This window comes from Arvicanthis niloticus, chromosome 6 (assembly GCF_011762505.2).
Source record: "Arvicanthis niloticus isolate mArvNil1 chromosome 6, mArvNil1.pat.X, whole genome shotgun sequence".
NCBI classification, from domain to species: Eukaryota; Metazoa; Chordata; class Mammalia; order Rodentia; family Muridae; genus Arvicanthis; species Arvicanthis niloticus.
The window spans coordinates 87,664,597-87,686,090 of record NC_047663.1 but is presented as its reverse complement, the minus strand read 5'-3'; the positions used below and the strand labels follow the sequence as shown (position 1 = coordinate 87,686,090).

Here is a 21,494-nt window from a genome sequence, read left to right as displayed (position 1 = left end):
TCTTCTAAGATGTAGGGAGGGTGGTGTTATCTGAAGATTTCTTTGCTGTTCTTTTAGGACCAATGCTCAAAGGAATGTAAAAAACGCCCTTTAAAAATACTGTATCCCGAATTTATACTTCTGTGTCATCTAAGCAGAACGCAAGAGCTAAGAGAGGCCAAAGCGGACATTGCTGGGCAAAGACACATGGTAGCCAGTAAAACACCTCCCCTTGAGAAGAGGAAGAAACCGCAGAATGTTCCTGACTCGGCACCCCTGCAGAGTGGTGCAATGTTTATGTTTGTGTATCCAACTCCGCGGTGTTGCGGCTGGCTCACGGCCTACCCCGTAGTCATGGTGTTTTGGGGGAAGTACGCAGACACCATTGGGGTCGTCCCAGGTGTGATGGGTACAGTTTGTCCCACAGGGTGGCGGACTCGAGGCTCTCAGCCCTGAGTTATTGGTATTCAGTAGAAATAAAGAGCTAGGCACGAGGGCGGACGCCTTTAACCCCAGCACTAGTGAGGCAGGGACAGGAGGATCTCTATGAGTTCAAGGCCAGCCAGGGCTACACAGCAAAACCCTCTCTCAAACAAAACAAAACAAAACAAAACAAAACAAAACAAAACAAAACAAAACAAAAGTTGTGTTGCGGGGCAGAGGAGTGGCGGCTGGCAGCATTCTCTGATGCCAAGCGACGACAACGAGCATGGCGGTCCCTGGGCGGCGCTGTGGAGCTCTACCCAAGTTTCCCCCCAAATGTTAAACCTGGGCTCCATACCCGATCTTGCAATCCTCCTCCCTTTGCTCCAGTCCTCCAGGGACCACCGCGGTAAAGATAACACTCCCGGAGGGGTGGGGGGAGCTAACTGGAGGCACTCCCTTGTTCACCGTAAAACTTTTAAAGTGACATTCAAGAAGGACGTCTCGACTCCCGCCTTTTGTCCTCCGTATAGCCAGAGGGTTATAGACCGAGTTAATTATCTTTCGCTACCCACTCCCCTTTCCCGCTCCGCTTGCCGCGCCCACCACCCCAGCAACCGGAGCGGGGCCAGCTGAGACCGTGATCCCAGGAGCTCGGCGGAGACCCGGGGAGGGGAGCAGGGCAAGTGTCCCGAGTGCGTCCTCAGGCCGCGCGTTCTGGCCACCCGGCTGGCAGCACGCTGTCTTGCCTGCGAGCGAGCCCGGAGGACAGAAGGGTGGGGGCCCGGCCGCGAGCCAGCGCTCAAAGCCCGACCGGCTCCCAGGCCGATGACGTCTTTGCTTTTGGCTTTGGCGGCGCCAAGCCCGGCAGGGCGGGTGACGTCACCACCCGGTCACGTGTCAACCATTCAAACAAACAAACCGTTCCCCCCCTTCTGTGCCGCGCCCGGGACCGCCCCCGAGAGGCCACATAAAACCGCGCTCCTCGGGACAAGCGCGCAGTGAAGGACTGGCGGGCGGGACACGCGGTGAAACCTGATTAGGAGCAGCGAGCACTTGGGGACTTAGGGCCACAGGATACCGCCCAAAATCGACAGGCTGTTTCTGGAGAGCCGCAGAACGGGCACGCTGGGGTCGCTGGGGCTGGCCATGGTGATGGAGGTGGGCATCCTGGACGCCGGGGGGCTGCGCGCGCTGCTGCGAGAGCGTGCCGCGCAGTGCCTGCTGCTGGATTGTCGCTCCTTCTTCGCTTTCAACGCCGGCCACATCGCGGGCTCAGTGAACGTGCGCTTCAGCACCATCGTGCGCCGCCGCGCCAAGGGCGCCATGGGCCTGGAGCATATCGTACCCAACGCCGAACTGCGCGGCCGCCTGCTGGCTGGAGCCTATCACGCCGTGGTGCTGCTGGACGAACGCAGCGCCGCCTTGGACGGCGCCAAGCGCGACGGCACCCTGGCCCTGGCCGCGGGTGCGCTCTGCCGAGAGGCGCGTTCCACGCAAGTTTTCTTCCTCCAAGGTACGCGCTGGCTCTGGCAGGACTTCTGCCATCAGCTAGGGAAGGGATGTCCCACCTGGAGTGTGAGGGCGCCTGCGTCCAGTCTCCAGGGGCTTGTCACTGGCTTTGTTTGACTCCAGGAACAAAGACTTCCCTTCCTTGTAAACTCGGAGCTCCTGGTGGGTGGGTGACTTGTCTCCAGGTACTGTGTCGGTGGTGCTAATGAGAAAATATGTACCTTTGTATTCTCAGGAGGATATGAAGCGTTTTCGGCTTCCTGCCCTGAGCTGTGCAGCAAACAATCCACCCCCCTGGGGCTCAGCCTCCCCCTGAGTACTAGTGTGCCTGACAGTGCAGAATCCGGATGCAGCTCCTGTAGCACCCCTCTCTACGATCAGGTTAGTAGGAGTCCGGGTCCATGCAGGGCTGGAAGGTGGTGGAGCTGCTAGAGGTCTGGGAGGGTTGTGCCAGGGAGGATACAGAAAGCGGCTGCCACTTTATTTATACTTAGAGGGGACACGAGGATCATTATTCTACCATGAGGCAACTGGATGGAACCGAGTCTCCCAGTTGCTGAGCTCTGTCCAGGCCAATGGGCTCCATTCTTTATTGTTATTTTAATATGTCAACAGCAGTGCTGAGGTCACCAGTTTCAGAAACTCCCCCTTTTCATCGGGGAGTTTTTGTAGGCGTGGGTACTGGTGTTCACGCTGAACAAGCTTGACGAATGCTGAACTGTTTTGGATTTCAGGGGGGCCCAGTGGAGATCCTGTCCTTCCTGTACCTGGGCAGTGCCTATCATGCTTCCCGGAAGGATATGCTCGATGCCTTGGGTATCACCGCCTTGATCAACGTCTCAGCCAATTGTCCTAACCACTTTGAGGGTCACTACCAGTACAAAAGCATCCCTGTGGAGGACAACCACAAGGCGGACATCAGCTCCTGGTTCAACGAGGCAATTGACTTCATAGGTAAATGAAATAGATGTCTGGAACCTCGACTTTCTGTCCCTACTGTAGCCATTGAGCCCAGCCCAAGGGTGACAGCTTAAATGATCCTTACCTGAGCCTTCCTCCCCACTGAGACTCTGATAGTTGAACTGACTGTCTTGTCCCGGATTATAAGTGCAGATACCCAGTCTGGGTTTAAATTCCTTGCTAGCCTTTGCACAGTACACACGTGGAGTCTGCATGATAGCATGAGGCAGACCCTGGCCATCTCTGGACAGGAAGGACACTCATGACTTTTCTTAGCCCTCTTTGATCTGGGCTCAGCTGTTCTCCTGAGTTTTTGAGTGACCCATAACTTTGTTTTCCAGACTCCGTCAAAGATGCTGGAGGGAGAGTATTTGTCCATTGCCAGGCCGGCATCTCCCGGTCAGCCACCATCTGCCTTGCTTACCTCATGAGGACTAACAGAGTGAAGCTGGACGAGGCCTTTGAGTTTGTGAAGCAGAGGCGGAGCATCATCTCCCCCAACTTCAGCTTCATGGGCCAGCTGCTGCAATTTGAATCCCAAGTGCTGGCTCCTCACTGCTCTGCTGAAGCTGGGAGCCCGGCCATGGCTGTTCTTGACCGGGGCACCTCTACTACCACTGTCTTCAACTTCCCTGTCTCCATTCCCGTCCACCCCACGAACAGTGCCCTGAACTACCTTCAAAGCCCCATCACAACCTCTCCAAGCTGCTGAAGGGCCAGGGGAAGTGTGGAGTTTCACATGCCACCAGGATGCCACTCCTCCCATGGGAGGAGCAATGCAATAACTCTGGGAGAGGCTCATGTGAGCTGGTCCTTATTTATTTAACACCCCCCCCCCCAACACCTCCCGAGTTCCACTGAGTTCCTAAGCAGTCATAATAATGACTTGACTGCAAGACATTTGCTGAACTCAGCACATTCGGGACCAATATATTGTGGGTACATCAAGTCCTTCTGACAACAGGGCAGAAGAGTAAGGACTCTGTTTGAGCCAGTTTCTTCACTTGCCCGGTTTTTTGTTTTTTTCCCTAGAAACTTCATGCTTGACATACCTACCAGTATTAACCATTCCTGATGACATGCGCGTATGAGAGTTTTACCTTATTTATTTTTGTGTAGGTAGGTGGTCTGCCTTCACAAATGTCATTGTCTACTCATAGAAGAACCAAATACCTCAATTTTTGTGTTTGCGTACTGTACTATCTTGTAAATAGACCCAGAGCAGGTTTGCTTTCAGCACTGATGGACAAAACCAGTGTTGGTTTGTAGCTGTTAGTTACCAACAGTTGTATGTTTGTTTATTTATGATCTGAAGTAATATATTTCTTCTTCTGAGAAGACATTTTGTTACTAGGATGACTTTTTTATACAACAGAATAAATTATGACATTTCTATTGAGCTCTCCATGCTTGATTTCTTTGGCAACCCCGCTCTTGAGCAGGTGGCATAGGGCAGCACTGGACCAGTGCTGCCGCGTGTGGGGTTTGAGCCCCTCTTGGTTGATCCATAGGTTTCAAGGGAGGAATGCAGGTAACATGTATGAAGCACTAGCTACTGTCGCCTAGATCTTAGCAGAGGGTCAGGGTGCAGACCCGTGTCCTTTAACAGTCACAGGAGATACCGTATCACCTAGGGAACTTGAGTGTCTCCAGAAACATTTGCCTGAATTACCTTCTTTTGTTAATATCTTCCTGGGGGGTCATCATCAAGATCCTCCCCTCCCTAAGCTATTGTGCAGAATACATGGATTAATGTATTCTCGGGATATACGCAGCATGAGAGTAGCCTGCCTTCAAGCTCAGCTGCTGTGCGGATGAGGACGGGAGGCTCCGGGTAGCTCAGCGAGTAGAGCAGGGAATTGGGAACTGTGTTTTGCTTTCTAATCATAGGACCTTTAAACTTTGTTGCATGTTTATATCATATAATAGTAATACATATACATGCATACATACATACATACATACGTACATAACATGCACACACACACATATGCCTTGAACAAGGCTTTTACATCACTAAAAATGATGCATCAAATAAAACAAAAGAATCCAAGCTCTATATGCACAAACAGGGAAGAAATCACTTGCACTTCCTCTGCTACTTTCTGAAGGGTTTGCATACCAACTTCATTTTTGGCAGCTGTCTCCTTCAGGTCGCTTGCTGCTCTTCGTAATTGTGTTGAAGGCATAGGCAATGAAGTCACACTTGCTGCAGGACAGGACTTTGAATTTTCACTCTTTCCAAGCAGACTAAGGCTGAGAAGGCATAACTGACTACCGAGCTATAATCTGATCTGTAGTGTCGAATGAAATAACAGCAAAGCTCTCAGGTTCCGGGCCCCCGGGTGCCTACTCTCAGGTTCTGGGTTCCAGGCCCCCGGGCCCCTGGGTGCCTGCTCTTGGGTTCCAGGCCCCTGGGTGCCCGCTCTTGAGTTCTGGGCCCCTGGGTGCCCGCTCTTCTGCAGCTCTTTTGTGGACTAATTGCTGTGTGAAGTGGAAAAGGAAGCATCCCATTCATCCCATTCATCTTGACTGGTGCCATGGTCCTCACCCAGCCCCATTGTTCAAGCCTTGACACAGAATCTGCCCTTGACCTCTCCCCCCTGCCATGTGACATCCGGATCTGAAGATCCTTGTGTTCTAAGACAGAAGAATTTGTCCAGGGCTGGCGAGCTCGAATCCTTGGCTGGCTTTGGGGTGAGTGGATGCATGGTTTTTCAAAACAAACAGTGTTTTATCAAGTCCTAGATGTTTGCTGTTGTGAGTTGTTCTCTTCGTGGAAATGTACCAGCAATAGTGATCCCGTGGCAGATGTGGGGACTGCCTTTCCCGTGGGCCTGGGCCTCAGCTTTCAACTTGGCAGTCACTGGCTGAACCCAAATTAATCTCCAGTGTGAGCCAGTCAATGGAAAAATACAGAGGCTGCCTCAGGGAGCCGCCAGTGAAAACAGTTCCCTCATGTCTCCTCACAGCCCAGACCAGGAGCAATCCCTCTCACGGGTCACCTTTGCTTAGATGCTCCAGAAAACATCATGCTTGAGGCAAAATCAGTATCTTGGGATGAAAAGATACTATTAAAATGTTTGTTTCCTAGAGAGAATTGATGTAACTTAATGTTTAAGACTCATGTGACAGTGACAGCTGTCAGTTTAGGGGCTGCCACTGAGTTCTGGGGTCCGCAAAGTGTTGTGCCTGTGTGCACAATCTTCACCATCACATCCGTTTCCCAGAGAAAGAGACGAGACAGCTGAGTCGGTGTCCTAGTTATTAGGTGGTCTTGCAGGGACTCGAGTCTCAGTGAAGACCAAGCCAAGATAGCTTGAAGGAACTGCTAAACCCAAGTTTTCGAGATAGCTGTGTTCCCCACTAGCCCAGACTTTGGGGGTGGGAAAGCTCAGCCCCTCAAGGCCTCAGTTTCCTCCTTTGTGTAACAAAGACAATAAAAGCAGCTTCAGTGACTGGCATGCTGACTGGGTACTGTGGAACAGCTCTTGGATTCCCTTATCCCCAGTGACGTCTAGTTTTCCCACCCTGTGAAATGACCAGTTTGCCCTGGATCTGAAGGGCTGGTTTCATCCTGGCTCTTTAATTCCAGGCTGTGGAAAAGGCATAGATGCTGGTCCTGTGCTTTCCTGTGGTTTCCAGGCATGCATCAGATGAGATTTCAGCCCCCACCGCCTCCTCAGCACCCTCTCCTTTCCTTTCTGGGGGAACTTTTGAAACTTGAAGCTCCCCTGTTTTGCACTAGCAGCCTCTGGCATCCATCCCCTCGTCCCCCTTCTCAGCTTATCCAGAATGACATCATGGTGCCTTCTCCTTTAAGATTATATAAATCTGTGATCCCGCAGTGGCCTCCGTCCCCATGGTAACACTGAGGAGTTTCCCTTTTGTGAGGAAAGCTGTCATGTCACTTCCTGCTGCTGACAAGTCAGTTTGGGAGATTAAAATGAAGGGGGGTGTGGGGTGCCTCTGAGAAGTGCTGGCTGCTTGGTTTCTGTTGCTGTATACAGAGACAAACAATGTCAGGCTGCTGGCCCCGCCTGCCAGGAGCTGGCTTTCCCACACCCCCTGGTGGGGTGGATCTCGGTCACCTGGAGGCTGTTTGTCTCCAAAGGTGGCATTCTGGGTAGCAGGTAGGAGGGCTGCCCACCTCTGGGGACTTTTTTTTTTTTTTTTTTTTTTTTTTTTTTTTTTTTTTTTTTTTCTGATTCTCTGCTGGGCAAGTTTGTTCAAGAACAGCCCGGTTGAGTCCAGCTTCTGCTCTCTCCTGCATCAGCTCAGCACTGGGTTTTGTTCTCTGAAGAACAAAGGGTCTTCATGTGGTTGGCCTTGAAGTGTTGTCTTGCAGAGAAGTTCTGTTAAAGCAAGTACTTAAAACCCCCCATCTTCTAATGAGCTTTTAAAGCTAAGTGCTGTCCCAGTCATTCATTGCTTCCTCATTGGTCAGCCAGCCAATAAGTATCCATGACTCCATGCCCTCTATTTGGTGAAAGACGAAGCACTCCTGGTAAAGGGCCACAAACTGGGATGTGTGTAAGCAAGGAGACCATGGGTATGGTTGGAACCATGAAGGCGGGTTGATAATATCGGCCATTCCAGGTGTGGCTGGTCAGGCACAGGTTTGCTTGGAGGGGTCACCAGCCACATTGAGGCCTGAGTGGTGAGCTGGGAAAAGGGTTTTAGCCCAGAGGGCAGCAAAACCAGTAGCTCGAATGGACCCTTTGTGGACAGGGGACAGAACGCTTGAGTCAGTCAGACCTGTGAGTCCCAGATTTTGACAGCAGCTTGTCAAACTCTTGAAGCCTCTGTTTCCCCATCCTTAATGTGGTTCAATCACCCCCTCGCTCTAAAGGCGATTTTGATTCATGATTTAACTTCATGAAAAGCACATTATCGAGGCTTGTGAGTCAGCTGGTCCCCATTCTGTCACAGCATTGATGCTCCTCCCTGAGCAGAGTGCCCTGGCAGAGGGAAACAGGGGTGAGCTGTTCTGCCGCTCTCATGACGCCAGCCTGCATTCACATAATGCCTGTCACTAAGCCTCGCCAGAAGAAGTGGCCTTGTTCTGAGATCACTCTGCCCTGCCCCACTGACCTGGGCCCTCAGAGACAGTTTCCTCATCTGGAAGAGGCACCTGAAGTGACATCCAGCTTCCTTTCCTGTTCAGCTCCCAGGCCTAAGGCCCCTCCATCCTCAAGGCCAGCGAATCTGCCGTCCTGGGCTTCCCTCAGACTGGCTGCAGAAAGCACAGGTTAGAAGTCGGATGTTTCTTAAGATGGCACAGTGAGGGGACCTTTGAAAAGTGAGTTAGTGTAATGAACATGTGACTGACCCTCCTGAAAATGGGCTTCCCCAAAGAGTCTATGGAAGGAAGGTACCACTTACTCCCAAGTCCCAGGCTTGTTCTCGCCATGCCCTGGACCACACATAAAGATAGGATTATAAATCACCACCACAAGTGGCATCAGTCATCCATCCCTTCAGTAAGTATGTACTAACCACCCATGGTTTGTTAAGCTTTCAAAGGATTATAATATGAGAAGGAATTCTGGAATTGATCTACCAGCTGGAGTCTGACTCTCCGAGGAACGTATCTCACTTCAAGGTCTCAGTCCCGACATCTCTAAAGGAGAGTAGCCAAGGATTTGCTTCAGGTAGGTGTTAAAAATCAATCAAAGAAGACACAGAACAGGCACCTGACACTCTCTGAGAGTGTTTAGCCATTAGCCCCTTTGGCCATTCCTGTTTTTAATGGCTCATAAGATAAAGGTAGAAAAGAGTATAGGAACATACACTCACAGTCTCCAACACTAGTCTCTCTCCTAGATGTTTGTCATCTAGATGCAGATGGAAGTACCCAGTAGCTCCCTAGAAGTAGTCATGTGTCTACCAGGCACCCAAATCCAGCAATTCTAAATGCACACCTGGGATTTGTCCCTAAGCCAGGCTGTGTCTGCAGGACATTCTGCCCCCCGTGACAACAGCCGCTCACGACATATTTAATTCAACAGCAAATTGAGACAGGGCTATCTTCAAAACATATAACATTTCCAAATAAACCAGTCCTATCATTTCTAAAATGGTCTATGTGGTACGGCCACCCTCGTACCTTGCCTGTCTTGCTGAAGTAACCCAAGCTGACTCCTGGGCTGTTCAGCCAGACTGTGAACACTCAGCTGGAAGCTTTTAGTGCTCATCTGAGGATCTCCCAGTTACTGTGTCTGGAAATGTTTTTCTTTACCTTCATTACTTATTTTTTGTTTTAAACTTTGGTTACCTTTGCCCTATGTTGGGCACCAAAATGTTGTGATAAATATTATTTGGGGGTTTCTACTCCACTTCGGATCATTTAGTTCCTAAGGACACAAAACCTTTATAATTGTAATAAGCCTTAAAGCATTGGAGCTAAGATATTTTGTCTACTTCTCTGTCGGTAATCCTGAGATATCACTTACCATGTTCTTTCTGGGCTGCTCCTATTCCAACAGGCCAGCCCTCACAGCCATGTGCTCATGGTCCACCTGCCCCATGGTGACTTCTTTTTTCTTCCTCCTCTCTTCTCTTCCTCCTCATGGTCCCTGCCTCAAACTCCAACCCTGGGACCCAAAGTTCTGACTACCCCTCTTCTGTCCAGCTAGACTATAGACATCTTTATTAACCAATCACAGATAACTTGGGGGCAAGGTTTACACAACAGAAGCTGGTATATGTGAGCATCTGCTTGTCTTGGAACGGCCAGGTCTTAGGTTACAGTATTCAGCATTTGAATACATAGCAGCACTAACCCGTTACACATGGATATTTCATTGAGCAAAGAATTCTAGTTTTGACTGGAGAGATGGCTCACTGACTGCTCTTCCAGAGATCCTGAGTTCAATTCCACATGGTGGCTCACAACCATCTGTAATGAGATCCAATGTCCTCTTCTGTTGTGTCTGAAGACAGCTACAGCGTAATCATATATATATATATATATATATATATATATAAAATATATCTTTTAAAAAAATTGTAGTTTCCTCTTCCTTTGTCCCTCCCTCCCTCTCTCCCTCCCTCCCTCCTTTCCTTTTATTACATTGAAGAGACAGCTTACTGTCTCACTCGAAAGTTGGGAAGTATGCTAATGACCCTACTTTTCTTATTTTTTTCTCTTTGATTCAGACATTTATCTTTGTAAGAAATTTTAATATAATGTGTCTCTGCAGGTTTCTTTCTATGCATATCACTTATGTGTTGTGCTTTGCGATCTGTAACTTAATGCTGTTTAATACTTTGGGAAGTTCTTGTTATTGTTTTTCTATATTCTTTAGATACTAACATTATTTTTTATTTTACTGGCTAACCAATAACTGAGTCTTGCTGTGTTCCTCTCTCTGGAAATTAGCCCAGGGGTTGCGAATACTAGGCAGATGCTTTATCACTGAGCTAGATCCCCGTCTTCTTATTTTTTACATTTTAAAATGTATTATTTTGAGAGAGTCTTATTAAATTGCCAAGGCTGACCTTGGGCTTGTTTTCTTCTGTCTCAGCCCAGTTTTAATTAATTAATTAACTAATTAATTAATTAACTAACTAATTAATTAATTTTAGACAGAGTCTGTCTACCTATCCTAGAACTCACAGAGATCCAACTGCCTCTGCTGACCAAGGGCTGGGATTAAAAGTGTGCACCCGTCCATTCACATGATTTGTAAAATGTATTTATTATTGGTATGAATGTGGGGGGTGTGTAGGGAGGAAAAGTGGGTGCACAGGCCATGCATTTGTGAAGGTCAAAAGACAACTCTGTAAAGCTGATCTCTTTTTTCACTTTTACGTGGCTTCCAGCAGCTGAACCCAGGTCTCCAGGTTTGGGCAGCAAGCCCCTTTCCTGCCCCTCACCCACTGCCTTTTCCTGCCCCTCACCCCACTGAGCCATCACTCCATCCCTATTCTTGATTTTGACCATGCTTCTTGTATGTCTGTTTATTTTTGGCTCAGTGTAGGACATGCTGTGTGAAAATTACTGGCCATTATTTGAGGCTTAAGTTGAGCCTTGTCTCTAGGGGTTTAGGCAGTTGGGTAACCTTAATCCAGACAGAGCATGAGATGACCTCGGTAACTTTGAGATGGCTTTTAGAGCCTGTGATGATTGGTTTGGTTGGAATCCAGGGAGTTAAAATCCTGTGGAAGATGGGCAGAGAGCTTGGAGGGGGATAGCAGGCACCGCCCTGAGGAACTCTAGACTTTGATTCTGGTCTTGCTTGTCACATGAGTCTTTACATTACAGAGTTAGGCTTGACTTCTCAGCCTTTATTTCGTTCTTCACATTTCAAGGTTAGGAGATAATATCTTAAGGAGAGAGACCCCCAGTACCAGAGTCCATCTAGTTTGTGTTTTCATTAATGAGGTCGTAGCATGCCATAGCTGAAAGTCTCAAACCCCAGAAGGGATGGGATCGGGTAGGTGAATTACAGGTGGCTTAGAGCAGAGGCTGTAAGCTGTACTGTGCAGCCAGGGCCCTCCACACAGCATTCAGGATGCTGTAAGAGGTCTGAAGGTTTCTATAAGATACGGTCACTGAGGCAGCAGGTTATTTAATCTGATTTTAACATTACACAATATGTACATGTACCACAATACCATATGGTACCCATTAATATATATAATTTCACTATTTCACATATCAATTAAAATAAATTAGAAAGCATACAAAAAAATTAGAAGCGTACAAGTCTAGAGAGAAACTTCCAGCATATTAGGTCATTGTCTCCTCAGAACACACCTGACCTTCTGTCCAGTCCATATTTAAGGACTTGACTTCTTCTGTCGTTACTCTCTCAGGGACTCGTACCTGGACTTCCTGCCCATTCCCTGTCCCTTCAACTCTCTGTTCAGCTGTGGAAAGGCTGGCTGCTCTTTGACGGTCACCATTTAAACCAGGCTAACCCCGGCAGGCCCTGTCCTTTCCTTTCTGTCCTTTTTCCCACCGTACCCATCACCTGACATCTGTTTAGTGGTTCAGGGTCTGTGAGGACAGTGGCCTCATCTGCCTTACTTACTGCCTGACACCTGGTCTTACACGACAGCCCGGCATGCCAAGGTTGTTCCTCACACATGGCAAAGGGAGGAACTTATACATGTCCCCTCCTCTCCTGGTGAGTCCTGGCACCGGAATAGGGGAAGCGACTGTTTTCTGCTCAGCATCTCTTTCCCTTCCAATGAGGCAATTTCCTTTGGAGACCTTCCCACAATACTCAGTGGCGTGCAAACAAAATAGAGCATCTGAAAGCACTGGTGAGCAGGAAGCAGGCGGCTCCCTGGCCATCCAGGACCTGGCCATGCTGGGGCTCTCCCACCGGGATCAGGGGAGGGTTGTAGTGAGAGTTTGGCCTTAGGGACTTCACTCAGAGATCCTGATTTCCACCACTTCTCCTTATTTCCTCTCTCTTGTTCAGGGGAGAATTCCCCTGACTGTGGGCCTTTGCTGAGGTGGATGGTAGTAACTGATTCATGGGGAAGTCGGTGGGGACGCTCTGGCTCTGACTCACAGCTTCTCATTTGCTAGGAAGACTTAACATCCCCCGTCTCCTCTTGGAAATGTCCTTTGTAGTGGCCATTGGGGATTCTCCTCTGGCCTCCTATATAGCTCTTGGCCAACCTTCCTGGCATCCATGGCTCTTTGTCAGTTCCTCAATAAAGAAGAGGGTTGATCTGTGTGGGACACTCAGAGAAGGGGGTAAGAACGGCCATTTTTCTAGCTCCCACCCAAATGCTGACATGTCACTGGGGCTGAAGGAACATTTGGTAGAGTCTGCAGGCACTTCTGTCTAGAGTGGGTAAGCACCATGCTTGTGGGGTGGGAGCAGGTGATGATGGTCTGCTGTGCATATTGCTGTTAGAGACACCAGGGCAGGTACCTGACCAAGACAAGGACTCCATTCCTACTGCCCACAGTTCAATCCAAAGACCAACCCTTCCTGAGTGTGAAGTGCTATGCCTTCTGCTGGACACTAGCCATACAAAGATGGAGGTACACAGGGGTGACTCTAACTTCTGGCTCTCTCTGCCATCGGTAAGTAGTCGAGACCACAGTGCTTCATGAGTGTGGATTAGGAATAGGGGCCTAGAAACAGAGAGCTGCCTGAGGAGAGCAGGTAGGAAGGCTACATGGAGGAAGAGGCGGCACTTCATTCTAGAAGCCTGGAGACACAGCATAGGAAGGGCTTCTTGGTCCCAGAATGTGTAGAGAGTCTGAGCCTTAGTTTTATGTAAGGAATAAGGGTTCCTGGAGTTGTTCCTGGCCCCTTCTTCTCCAGAACTCCATCTCAAGAGGTTCATGCACCTGTCCAGCTCTCACAGAGGGTGGATCAGAGCAATGTGTATCCAACACCGGACACATCATAGAGTGGGAAGCCAGTGTCCTGAGAAGACCGAAGAAAGCTGAGCTGGTTAAGACTGTGGCCTCTGCTTCCTCTCAATACTGCTGTTAGATGTTGTTTATACCATTTTGTCAGTAACTGAGATGAGGGTGTTGCCAGGACTTTGCTGGCCAGCCTCCTTTAGCTTGTCATTGCTCAACTCTCACTGGGAAAACCTAAATAAAATGTTTGTTCACCTACGACAAGGTGCCAATGACAGACCAAATGATTTCATACACAGCTAGCTAGGTGAAACTGCTAGCTCGATTGGGGTTATTTACAGGACATGAGTGACTGTGGCAGCTGCATCATTGAAAAGTATCAGTGGAATTGACATCCAGCTAAAAAGAAAGTCTCCCTCTCCCCAGCAATTGCCATTGCTTATATAACCTTGGGAAGGAGCCTTAAGGCTCTTATGAATTTCAGGAGGTTCCTAAGCCTTGTAAGATGTACTTCCTGAACCTTAGTAGAAGCCTGCCTCTTCCATTTAAGAAGAAATATTTGAGTTCTGAGGAATTGGGTTCAATTTCCTAGCGTGTGCACAAATACACACACAAACACACACACACACACACACACACACACACACACGCATGCACACACGCACACATGCACACATGCACGCACACATGCATGCATACATGCACGCACGCACACATATACTCATGCAGGCACACAAAGATTTTAAAATGTAATGTTAAGAATTTGGAGGAAATTCCTATATAACACACATTTTCAGCCTCACCAATTACTACTTTCTGAAGAGCTAGGACAGGAGGCTTATGCTCTAGTCCCAACTGTACCATTTTCTTGTTGTGTAACACTCAGCAAATCACATAACTTTTCTGGGCTTCATATTATTAATCCTTAAATACTGAGAAGATGGGTTCACCATGGACCTTCATCATGGGCCTTCAGAGGTTGAAAAATATCCAATATAGTTAAAATGGCCTTGTCTCCAGCCCAGAGAGAGCCATTCAGGCCCCCACTCACATACCTTGGCTGTGACCTGGCAGTGTCTGGCTGTTCAGGGACTGACTCTGCTCATCTTTACTTCATGGCCTTCCTGCAGATAGTCTTAGCAAGATAGGACCTGGTGGCCCACTAGGGACATTGCTTGTCAAGTATAGTATCCAAGAGACCTGTTTCCAGTGTTTCTGGCCAGAGTCTGTGTCTTACAGGGTGGAAGATATTCTTGCTGCTATTGGGCCACACACATACTTTCAATAGATCAAGCTAAAGATGTGTCTTACTTGCAAGGAGTCTCCATAAAGAGGGCAGTGTTTTGCTTCCATCCAACAGATAATGCCAGGAGCTAGGGCAGCAATTGAGACCCATAACGTATCACTGGGAATGACAATAGGACAGGAAGACAGGAGGACACTGGGTGGGTCCCTGTGGACTAGGGGAAGGAAAGAATCTCACAGTTTCTTATGCATCGTGACATCCTGGAACTGGCTCTTCAAGGTTGTTTGCAGGTAAAGATCCTGGGCCAGATTTATCTCCTGACCAGGGTGATAAAGATAATATCTTTCCCTGTAGTCTCAGGACTTGGGAGGCCAAGGCAGGAGGGTCAGGAGGGTCAGGAGTTGAAGGACAGCGTAGGCTACATAGCAAGATTCTATTCTAAGGAAAACCAGAACAATCTCTCTGGGTTTCTCCAGCACAAATTAGGGTAGGTTTGCCTCCTAAATTAAGAGCTGCTATGGCTCAGGGGAGTAGTTCACCTGTAGTGGGTTTGGCCTAATGATGCTTGTTTTCTAATGTTAATTTGAGTCCCCCCAAAACTGTTAGCACAGAGTCAGCAAGTAAGACATTGAGGGACCCTGCCCCCAGTCAATTCTGATTGGTAAATAAAGATGCCAGCAGCCAATAGCTGGGGAGAAGAGACATAGGCGGGGTTTAGTGTCCCCCCTGTACTCCCCTTCTTCCCCTCCCCCCTTGGGACCAAGAGGAAGAGCAGGGATGAGAGAGCTGCCACGTCTTAGAAGAGTGTGCAGGAGAGAGACAAGAGCTGCCATGTCTTAGAGGAGAAAGGTGCCCGCCATGGATTAGCTGAATCATAAAATGTGGCCATATGGGCTGGTCAATTGAAGCTAGTAGCAGCCCAGATGAAACATAGTAACAGTGGGGTTATGGATAGGAAGTAGATTCTAACAGCACAGAGGGTAGCCAGTTGCTTAGCTACTGTGCTGCTTAAGGCATATTTAAATATAAAAGCTGTGTGTGTGTGTGTGTGTGTGTGTGTGTGTGTGTGTGTGTCTTTTACTCAGGAACATAAACAAAGGTAGGAAGGAACTCCATGACAGGATATATTAAAATATTCATACTACATTCACCCTTATATGTAGGGCTATGTTTAAGTAAAGTGGTCCCATCTTTATATACAGATGTTGCTTTTTATGCCACCCCCCACCTTATATAAAGCTATGGTGTATAAGCATTATATGAATGAGATTGAGGAAATTATTCTATTTGTGTGTATGTGTGTCTATGTGAGGGCACTCGGGTGCCTGTGGAAGCCAGAGGAAGGTGTTGGGCCCCTTGTAAGCCTGTTGATGCAGGTTATGGGTTCCAGACTCCAAGCCTCATGTGTGGCCAGCAAGTGCCCCTAACCACAGAATGTCTCTTTAGCTCTGAACGGTGTCTGTCTTGTGCACCTGTAAGTGCCCACCCTTCCACTTACAAGAAGCCCATGACAGTGTCCCTGGCATGTGTGAACTGATAGCATCACTGAGCTCAGTTTGGGACGTTCTTAACTCAAGTATGGGGATACCACGTACCATGTAAGAAAGCATGCGGAAGACTGCTGAGTGGGGTGGAGGGGCTAAACTGGCCCCTGCACATGGGTAGTAGATGTGCACCGGCCCCTGCACATATCTTATAGATGTGGACTGGACCCTGCACATATCTTATAGATGTGGACTGGACCTTGCACATATTTAGCAGATGAGCAGCTTGGTCTTCATGTGGGTCCCAAACAACTGGAGCAGAAGCTATCCCAGACTCTGTTGCCTGCATGGATCTGGCTCCCCTAACTGTGCTGCCTTGTCTGGCCTCAGTGGGAGAAGATGTGCCTAGTCCTGCACTTGATGTGTGCCAGTGATATCCAGGGGCGATCTCCTCCTTCTCAGAGGAGAAGGGGAGGGGAGAAATCGGGGGAGGGGTTTTGGAAGGGGGGGACTAGGAAAAGAGGCTGTGATTGGAATATAAAGTGAATAAATTAATAATAATAATAATAAAAAATAAAGAGCTTACCAAGAATTAGCACAGAGAAGGGAAATGCCACCCAGATAAGGGACTGGGCTGCTAGGAAGGCTGACAAGCTTGTTAGGTCTCACCAGGTGGACACTGGTGTGGGGTGCTGACTGTATGTCTCGCAGATACCCCATTACTTTGTTGTGGACTAAGTTTTCTTCTTGGAACATGCTGTGTGGGGAGGATTTGATGGCCCAGTCTGTTTGCTGGAGTGTGGAATGCTGTCGCAAGACCATGGCTAAGGTCACAGCTGGGGCTTGTTATGGTTAACTTTCGGATGAGATGATTGTCTGCTCAGAGGCAACACCAGCCTCCATCTGCACACAGCCTGTCCTGAGACAACGGCGGCCTTGTTCTGAAGCTAGATCACTTAGCACAGCCTTCCTCCGAGTATGGTGTCCGTGGCCGTGGTGACTACAAAGCAGCTAGCTGGTGGACGGCATGCACCAACTGGCTTTTTGCTTAGAACCCACGGAGACTGGGTTCTAGAGAACTTGTCCAGAACTGGAGCATGTGTGCTGTGCTGTGCTGTGAGTGGTCAGGTCCTTTGCCTCTGCCTTGAGGGTGCTGTGTCTTCTGCCAGTTCATGAAACCACGGCAGCCTCCAGCATCAGTTTTCAAGTAGGGAAAGCATGTTACAGCGTCATGCTTCTGACAAGGACCAAATGAAGCTGAGTCCTGTCATTAGTCCTGGTGACCCTCTTGGTAACCTAGTAAAAAAAAATTTGATCTCAGCAAACACATCTAGTGCCACATTTGCAGTTTAATGAGTGTTGACAAATTTATAGTTTTATATATTTTTACGATAGCATTTATTTATTTTTGTTTGTGTTTTTTTTCTTGTTTTTGTTTTTTGTTTTGTTTTGTTTTGTTTTGAAACACGGTTTCCTCTATGTAGCCCTGGCTGTCCTGGAATTCCTGCTATTGAACAGGCTGGCCTCAAACTCAGAGGCTCACCTGCCTCTGCCTCCTAAGTGCTGGGATCAAAGGTGTGCACCACCGCACCTGGCTTTATTATTTTTAATAAAAATGGCTCACGACTGAGTGTTTGTGTGCAGCTGTGTATAAGCAAGTACAGGTGTCCATAGGTGTCACATCTCTGTGGAGCTGGAGTTAAGAGTGGTCCTGAGCCTCCCATTGTGGATGCGGGGACAGAGCTTGGGTCTTCTTGCAAGAGCAGTAAGCACTTGTAGCCACTGGTAATCTTTCCAGCCTTTAGTTTGACATATTTTTGAGGTTCAAGAAATACAGAATGTATTATTCCTGCCAACATGTTTAAAATAAAGACTATATTTATTCATAAAAAAATCCATTTTCTGTATCCTCCCCTCCCACCTTAGCCAAAATGTTTTCTAGAGTTTTCTATCATCACAGTAATGCAACATTCTATCCACCACAGTTGGGTGTTTTATGCAATGTTTTAGACTTACCTACTTGTATTAGTAGATTTTTAAAAATAATTTCATGGACTTAATTTCCAGAGTGCCTTTAGATCCAGAGAAACACTGCAGAGGATGTGAAGGTGCCTCATATGTCCCAAGGTCCAAAGAACCTGCCACCATCATCGCTTGCAGAGTTGGCAAATCTGCTGGGGACTGGCAGCTGGAGTTCATGTCAGTGCTTACTTCTGTGAGTTGGGACAAAGGTACAGTAGACACACACCCTCCCTCCTGGCTCCTAGGGGACTTCTTTCCAGAGTTCACCTCTCTTTGACTTTTCCTTCTCAGAGACCAGGCAGCCCTGGGGAGTGTAAGGGCTCTGACTCCAGTTCTAGAGGGAACCCACAGGAACCTGAGGTGCATCTTCTCAGCTGTAGCCTCTCACCTGGCAGAGCCCATGCTGATGAGAGCCAGCACAAGGTGTTACCAGACCTGAAGTCCCAGAGTCACCACTCTGGGTAGCCTGTATGAATTAGTGAGACTGTTTCACACCAAAATGTCCAAAGGGGTCGGGCCATAGATTAGGGGCCCGGTGTTTGCTTAGTGTACTTAAGGTTCTAGGTTCAACCCTTGATGCCGGGGGAGAGGGGGAAGCAGTTAAGAGCATTTACTGTTCTTGCTGAAGACCTAGGATGAATGCCCAGAAACCACATTAGGTAGCTCACAACTGCCTGTACTCTAGCTCCAGACGACAGAATGCCTTCCTCTGGAATCGGAGAGCGCCTATGTGTATGTGAGCTGTGCAAACTCACACCGGCACTTATATGTACACATAAAAAAAGTAAAATGATTGAATTAATAAGACTATCTTCTTGAAGGCCAGGTGGAAACCGGGGAGGGACAAAAGTGGAGACCCAGCCTTGGGGATTAGACCGGAGGGCGAGAGTTCAGCTCTGAGAGGAGTGGCATGGGTGAGCATTGGTGGCTGGTCCATGTGTGTGGAAGTGTGTTAAGGTCTGTGGCAGTACAGCTAGGCAAGGAGGGTAAGGCTGTCCTGTCACACTCAGGCGTGAACTCGTGTGACTGCCCTGCTCTCAGAGTGGAGAAAAGGGCATGTCTGGCGTGAGAAAGCTGAGTGGAGCTGACCTCTTCTGTGGATCCAGCCAGTTAGCCCAGAAGAGCTCTTACTTGTTCATTTAAGGTGCTAGCTGGGGACAGGCACCTCATTAGGTGCAGGGCATCTGGGGCCCACATGAAGCAGGCCTTCCAAGGGGCAATGGAACTATTTTTAGTGGCCTGGGCTAACTCCCAAATCCTGACGACTATTTCTGGCATCAAAAGATTGCCCTGAAGGATGTGGAAAATTTTTATGTTAAGAACGTCTCGTCTCCCTGTAGCTAAGCAAGGACACTGTGCAGAGACCAGGACCAAGGGCCCAAGGGCTTCTGGGAGAAACAATAGCTCTGAGCATAAAACTGGGCCTCCTCCTGCCTGGGCTTTACCAGACCAGCCTGGTGATGGAAACTGTCTCGCTGGTGTGCCAGGACTGTCCTGGGTTTAGCATCAAAGATCCATATTCAGGAAACCCCGTAGGAATGGTTGGTCACCCTGTCTCTCTTTTAGTCCCTCTGGGTCTTAGAAGTTACTTCAGAACAAAGATTCTTAAGTGTTTTCTCCAATGCTCATAACTGGTGTAGCAGGTGTTGCTATAGCCACCATCTTACAAGGAAACTGAGGCAGAGAGGAGAGCGTCACTGTGGGGAGGCTTGGAGCTTGTTATTTCCTGCTTTTCAGGCACCTGGGCCTCATTTTGCCCTATGGAGAAATACTGTCCTCCGTCCTAGGAAAGTCTAGATTTAGTCACTTAGTATCAAGGCCGTGTACCCAACTGACCGCTTGTTGATAAAATGTATCCTGCCAGTATCTTTGAGATGGCAAGCACCTGGCTGTGAGATCCCTTCCCTGGAGTTGTCCTGAGGTTACCCTGGCTATCAATCTCCTGCAGAGGGCAAGTGGGGGTCGGCAGCCCGAGAGTCCAGCGTCTCCTACTGCCTGGGGCAGTGGCATTGGACCCAGCACTGGAATGTGCTCCTCCAGAGGGCCCTGCCTGGGGCAGGAAGGGCCGGCGCCTCCAGTTCTCACCGGACTTGGGTAGGAAGAAGCTGAACAATAGTTACTGGTTGGTGGAGGGGGTTGTGGCAGGGGGAGGGCTGGGTCCAGGACATATGGAGATCTGGCCCTATGCCCTGGTCCTGCCCAGAAACAGAAGTGACCCACCAAAAAAAAAAAAAAAAAAAAAAAAAAAAGGAATCCTAGGTCACTGTGCCTTTTTATAAGTAAACTGTATGTAACTAGATAGTGAGCAGGGGAGTTCTGTTAGACTCCTGCTTAGAAATGTGAAAGGGTGAATAAGCACAAGGCTTGAGGAAGCATTGACCACCCATGGCTGCTCTCAGTATAGAAAAATACAGCAGCATGTGACCTGAGCCTTGGCTGGGAGAACAAGATCAGGTAGCTTGTCATATCACACCTGAACCCATCATCCCCTTCCATTTCCCAACACTAGGCAGGAGCCGCCATCAGACACGAAGGACCTTGGGAAATGGCACCACAAAGATGTGCCGCTGTCAGCAGGCATCAGATGTGGGCCCATAGGAAGGAGCTAGAGTGTGTCACAGAGTCGCTGCAAGGGACACGGTGATGACTTCAACAGAAAAGACCCTAACAGATGAAAGTCTTCAGGACACCTGAAGAAAGCCCCTGGGGTCTGCCCATCTGCTTGGAGTTCAGCAGTTTGGAGACCCCTTGTTAGGATAGGAGGGGAGCGGCCATGACCATTGCTTCCCTGGTAGTTCTGACAGGTGTGTCCTTGCCATGCAGTGTAGATGGTGGAACAGAGGTAGGGTGCCTTTTTTTTTTTTTACACTGAGGGTCATCTTTTTATAGTGTGTGCATCTTTTGGGTAGCCCTTCAGGATCTGACCTTTAATTCTGCCTGTCCCAGAACCCAGTGTTTATAATTAGAACTCTTGGCCAGGGCTGTTGGATTCTGCTGTCTGGGAAACGGCATAAACAACACACACCTGCTGCTGGGACACCGAGTGTGTCCCTGATCCAGGGCAGCTGTGTATGGCTGGCTCCTGCCCTTGCTGGGGCTCAGCAGTGTGGCCCCGCTGCTTCTGGTGGGCTTGGCTCCACCTGCCACACTTCTGAGCAGATTCTCACACATGTATGTGGGCACCTATGAGGGAATTTCTACAGGCACAGTGTCGTAGTAAATTGGTTGGAGCTGGTCCTGGGAGCAGGACAGCCAGGGTTCGCAGCCAGTCAGTCAGGGAAGATTTTGGCCTAGGCTTTTAATACAAGTGCGGATGTGGACACAACTGGATGTTAGGGGAGAGCATAGAGAATTCCTGGTGTCCAGGGAAGTGAATGAAGACTTATTTAAGCGTGCGCTATGCTAGGCATTTCCTATTGCCTCAGTGTTAGGGGGTGGAGACTTGTGCTCATCTTAGTACAGGGGATCAGAGAGGTTAAGTTTCTTCCCTCAGGGTGCATAGCTGGCAGTTGCAAAACTAAGCTTT

The 21,494-nt window shown here is 48.7% G+C and overlaps 1 protein-coding gene and 1 long non-coding RNA gene across 3 annotated transcripts; both read left to right on the top strand.

Annotated features, from left to right (window-relative positions):
• Positions 1–1,388: 1,388 nt before the first annotated feature.
• Dusp1 (dual specificity phosphatase 1) lies at positions 1,389–4,273 on the top strand. Its single transcript, XM_034507362.2, has 4 exons — positions 1,389–1,918; positions 2,150–2,295; positions 2,649–2,868; positions 3,216–4,273. Exons 1-4 carry the CDS (start codon positions 1,552–1,554, stop codon positions 3,584–3,586), a joined length of 1,104 nt encoding a protein of 367 aa, XP_034363253.1. The 5' UTR covers positions 1,389–1,551; the 3' UTR covers positions 3,587–4,273.
• Positions 4,274–5,169: 896 nt separating this feature from the next.
• LOC143442842 (uncharacterized) lies at positions 5,170–20,045 on the top strand. 2 transcript variants are annotated; one of them, XR_013111376.1, is made up of 3 exons: positions 5,170–5,571; positions 8,392–8,528; positions 18,014–20,045. It is a non-coding gene; the product is annotated as an uncharacterized LOC143442842 (long non-coding RNA). The 2 variants fall into 2 exon arrangements; XR_013111377.1 differs by lacking the exon at positions 5,170–5,571 and adding an exon at positions 7,208–8,125.
• Positions 20,046–21,494: the final 1,449 nt, after the last annotated feature.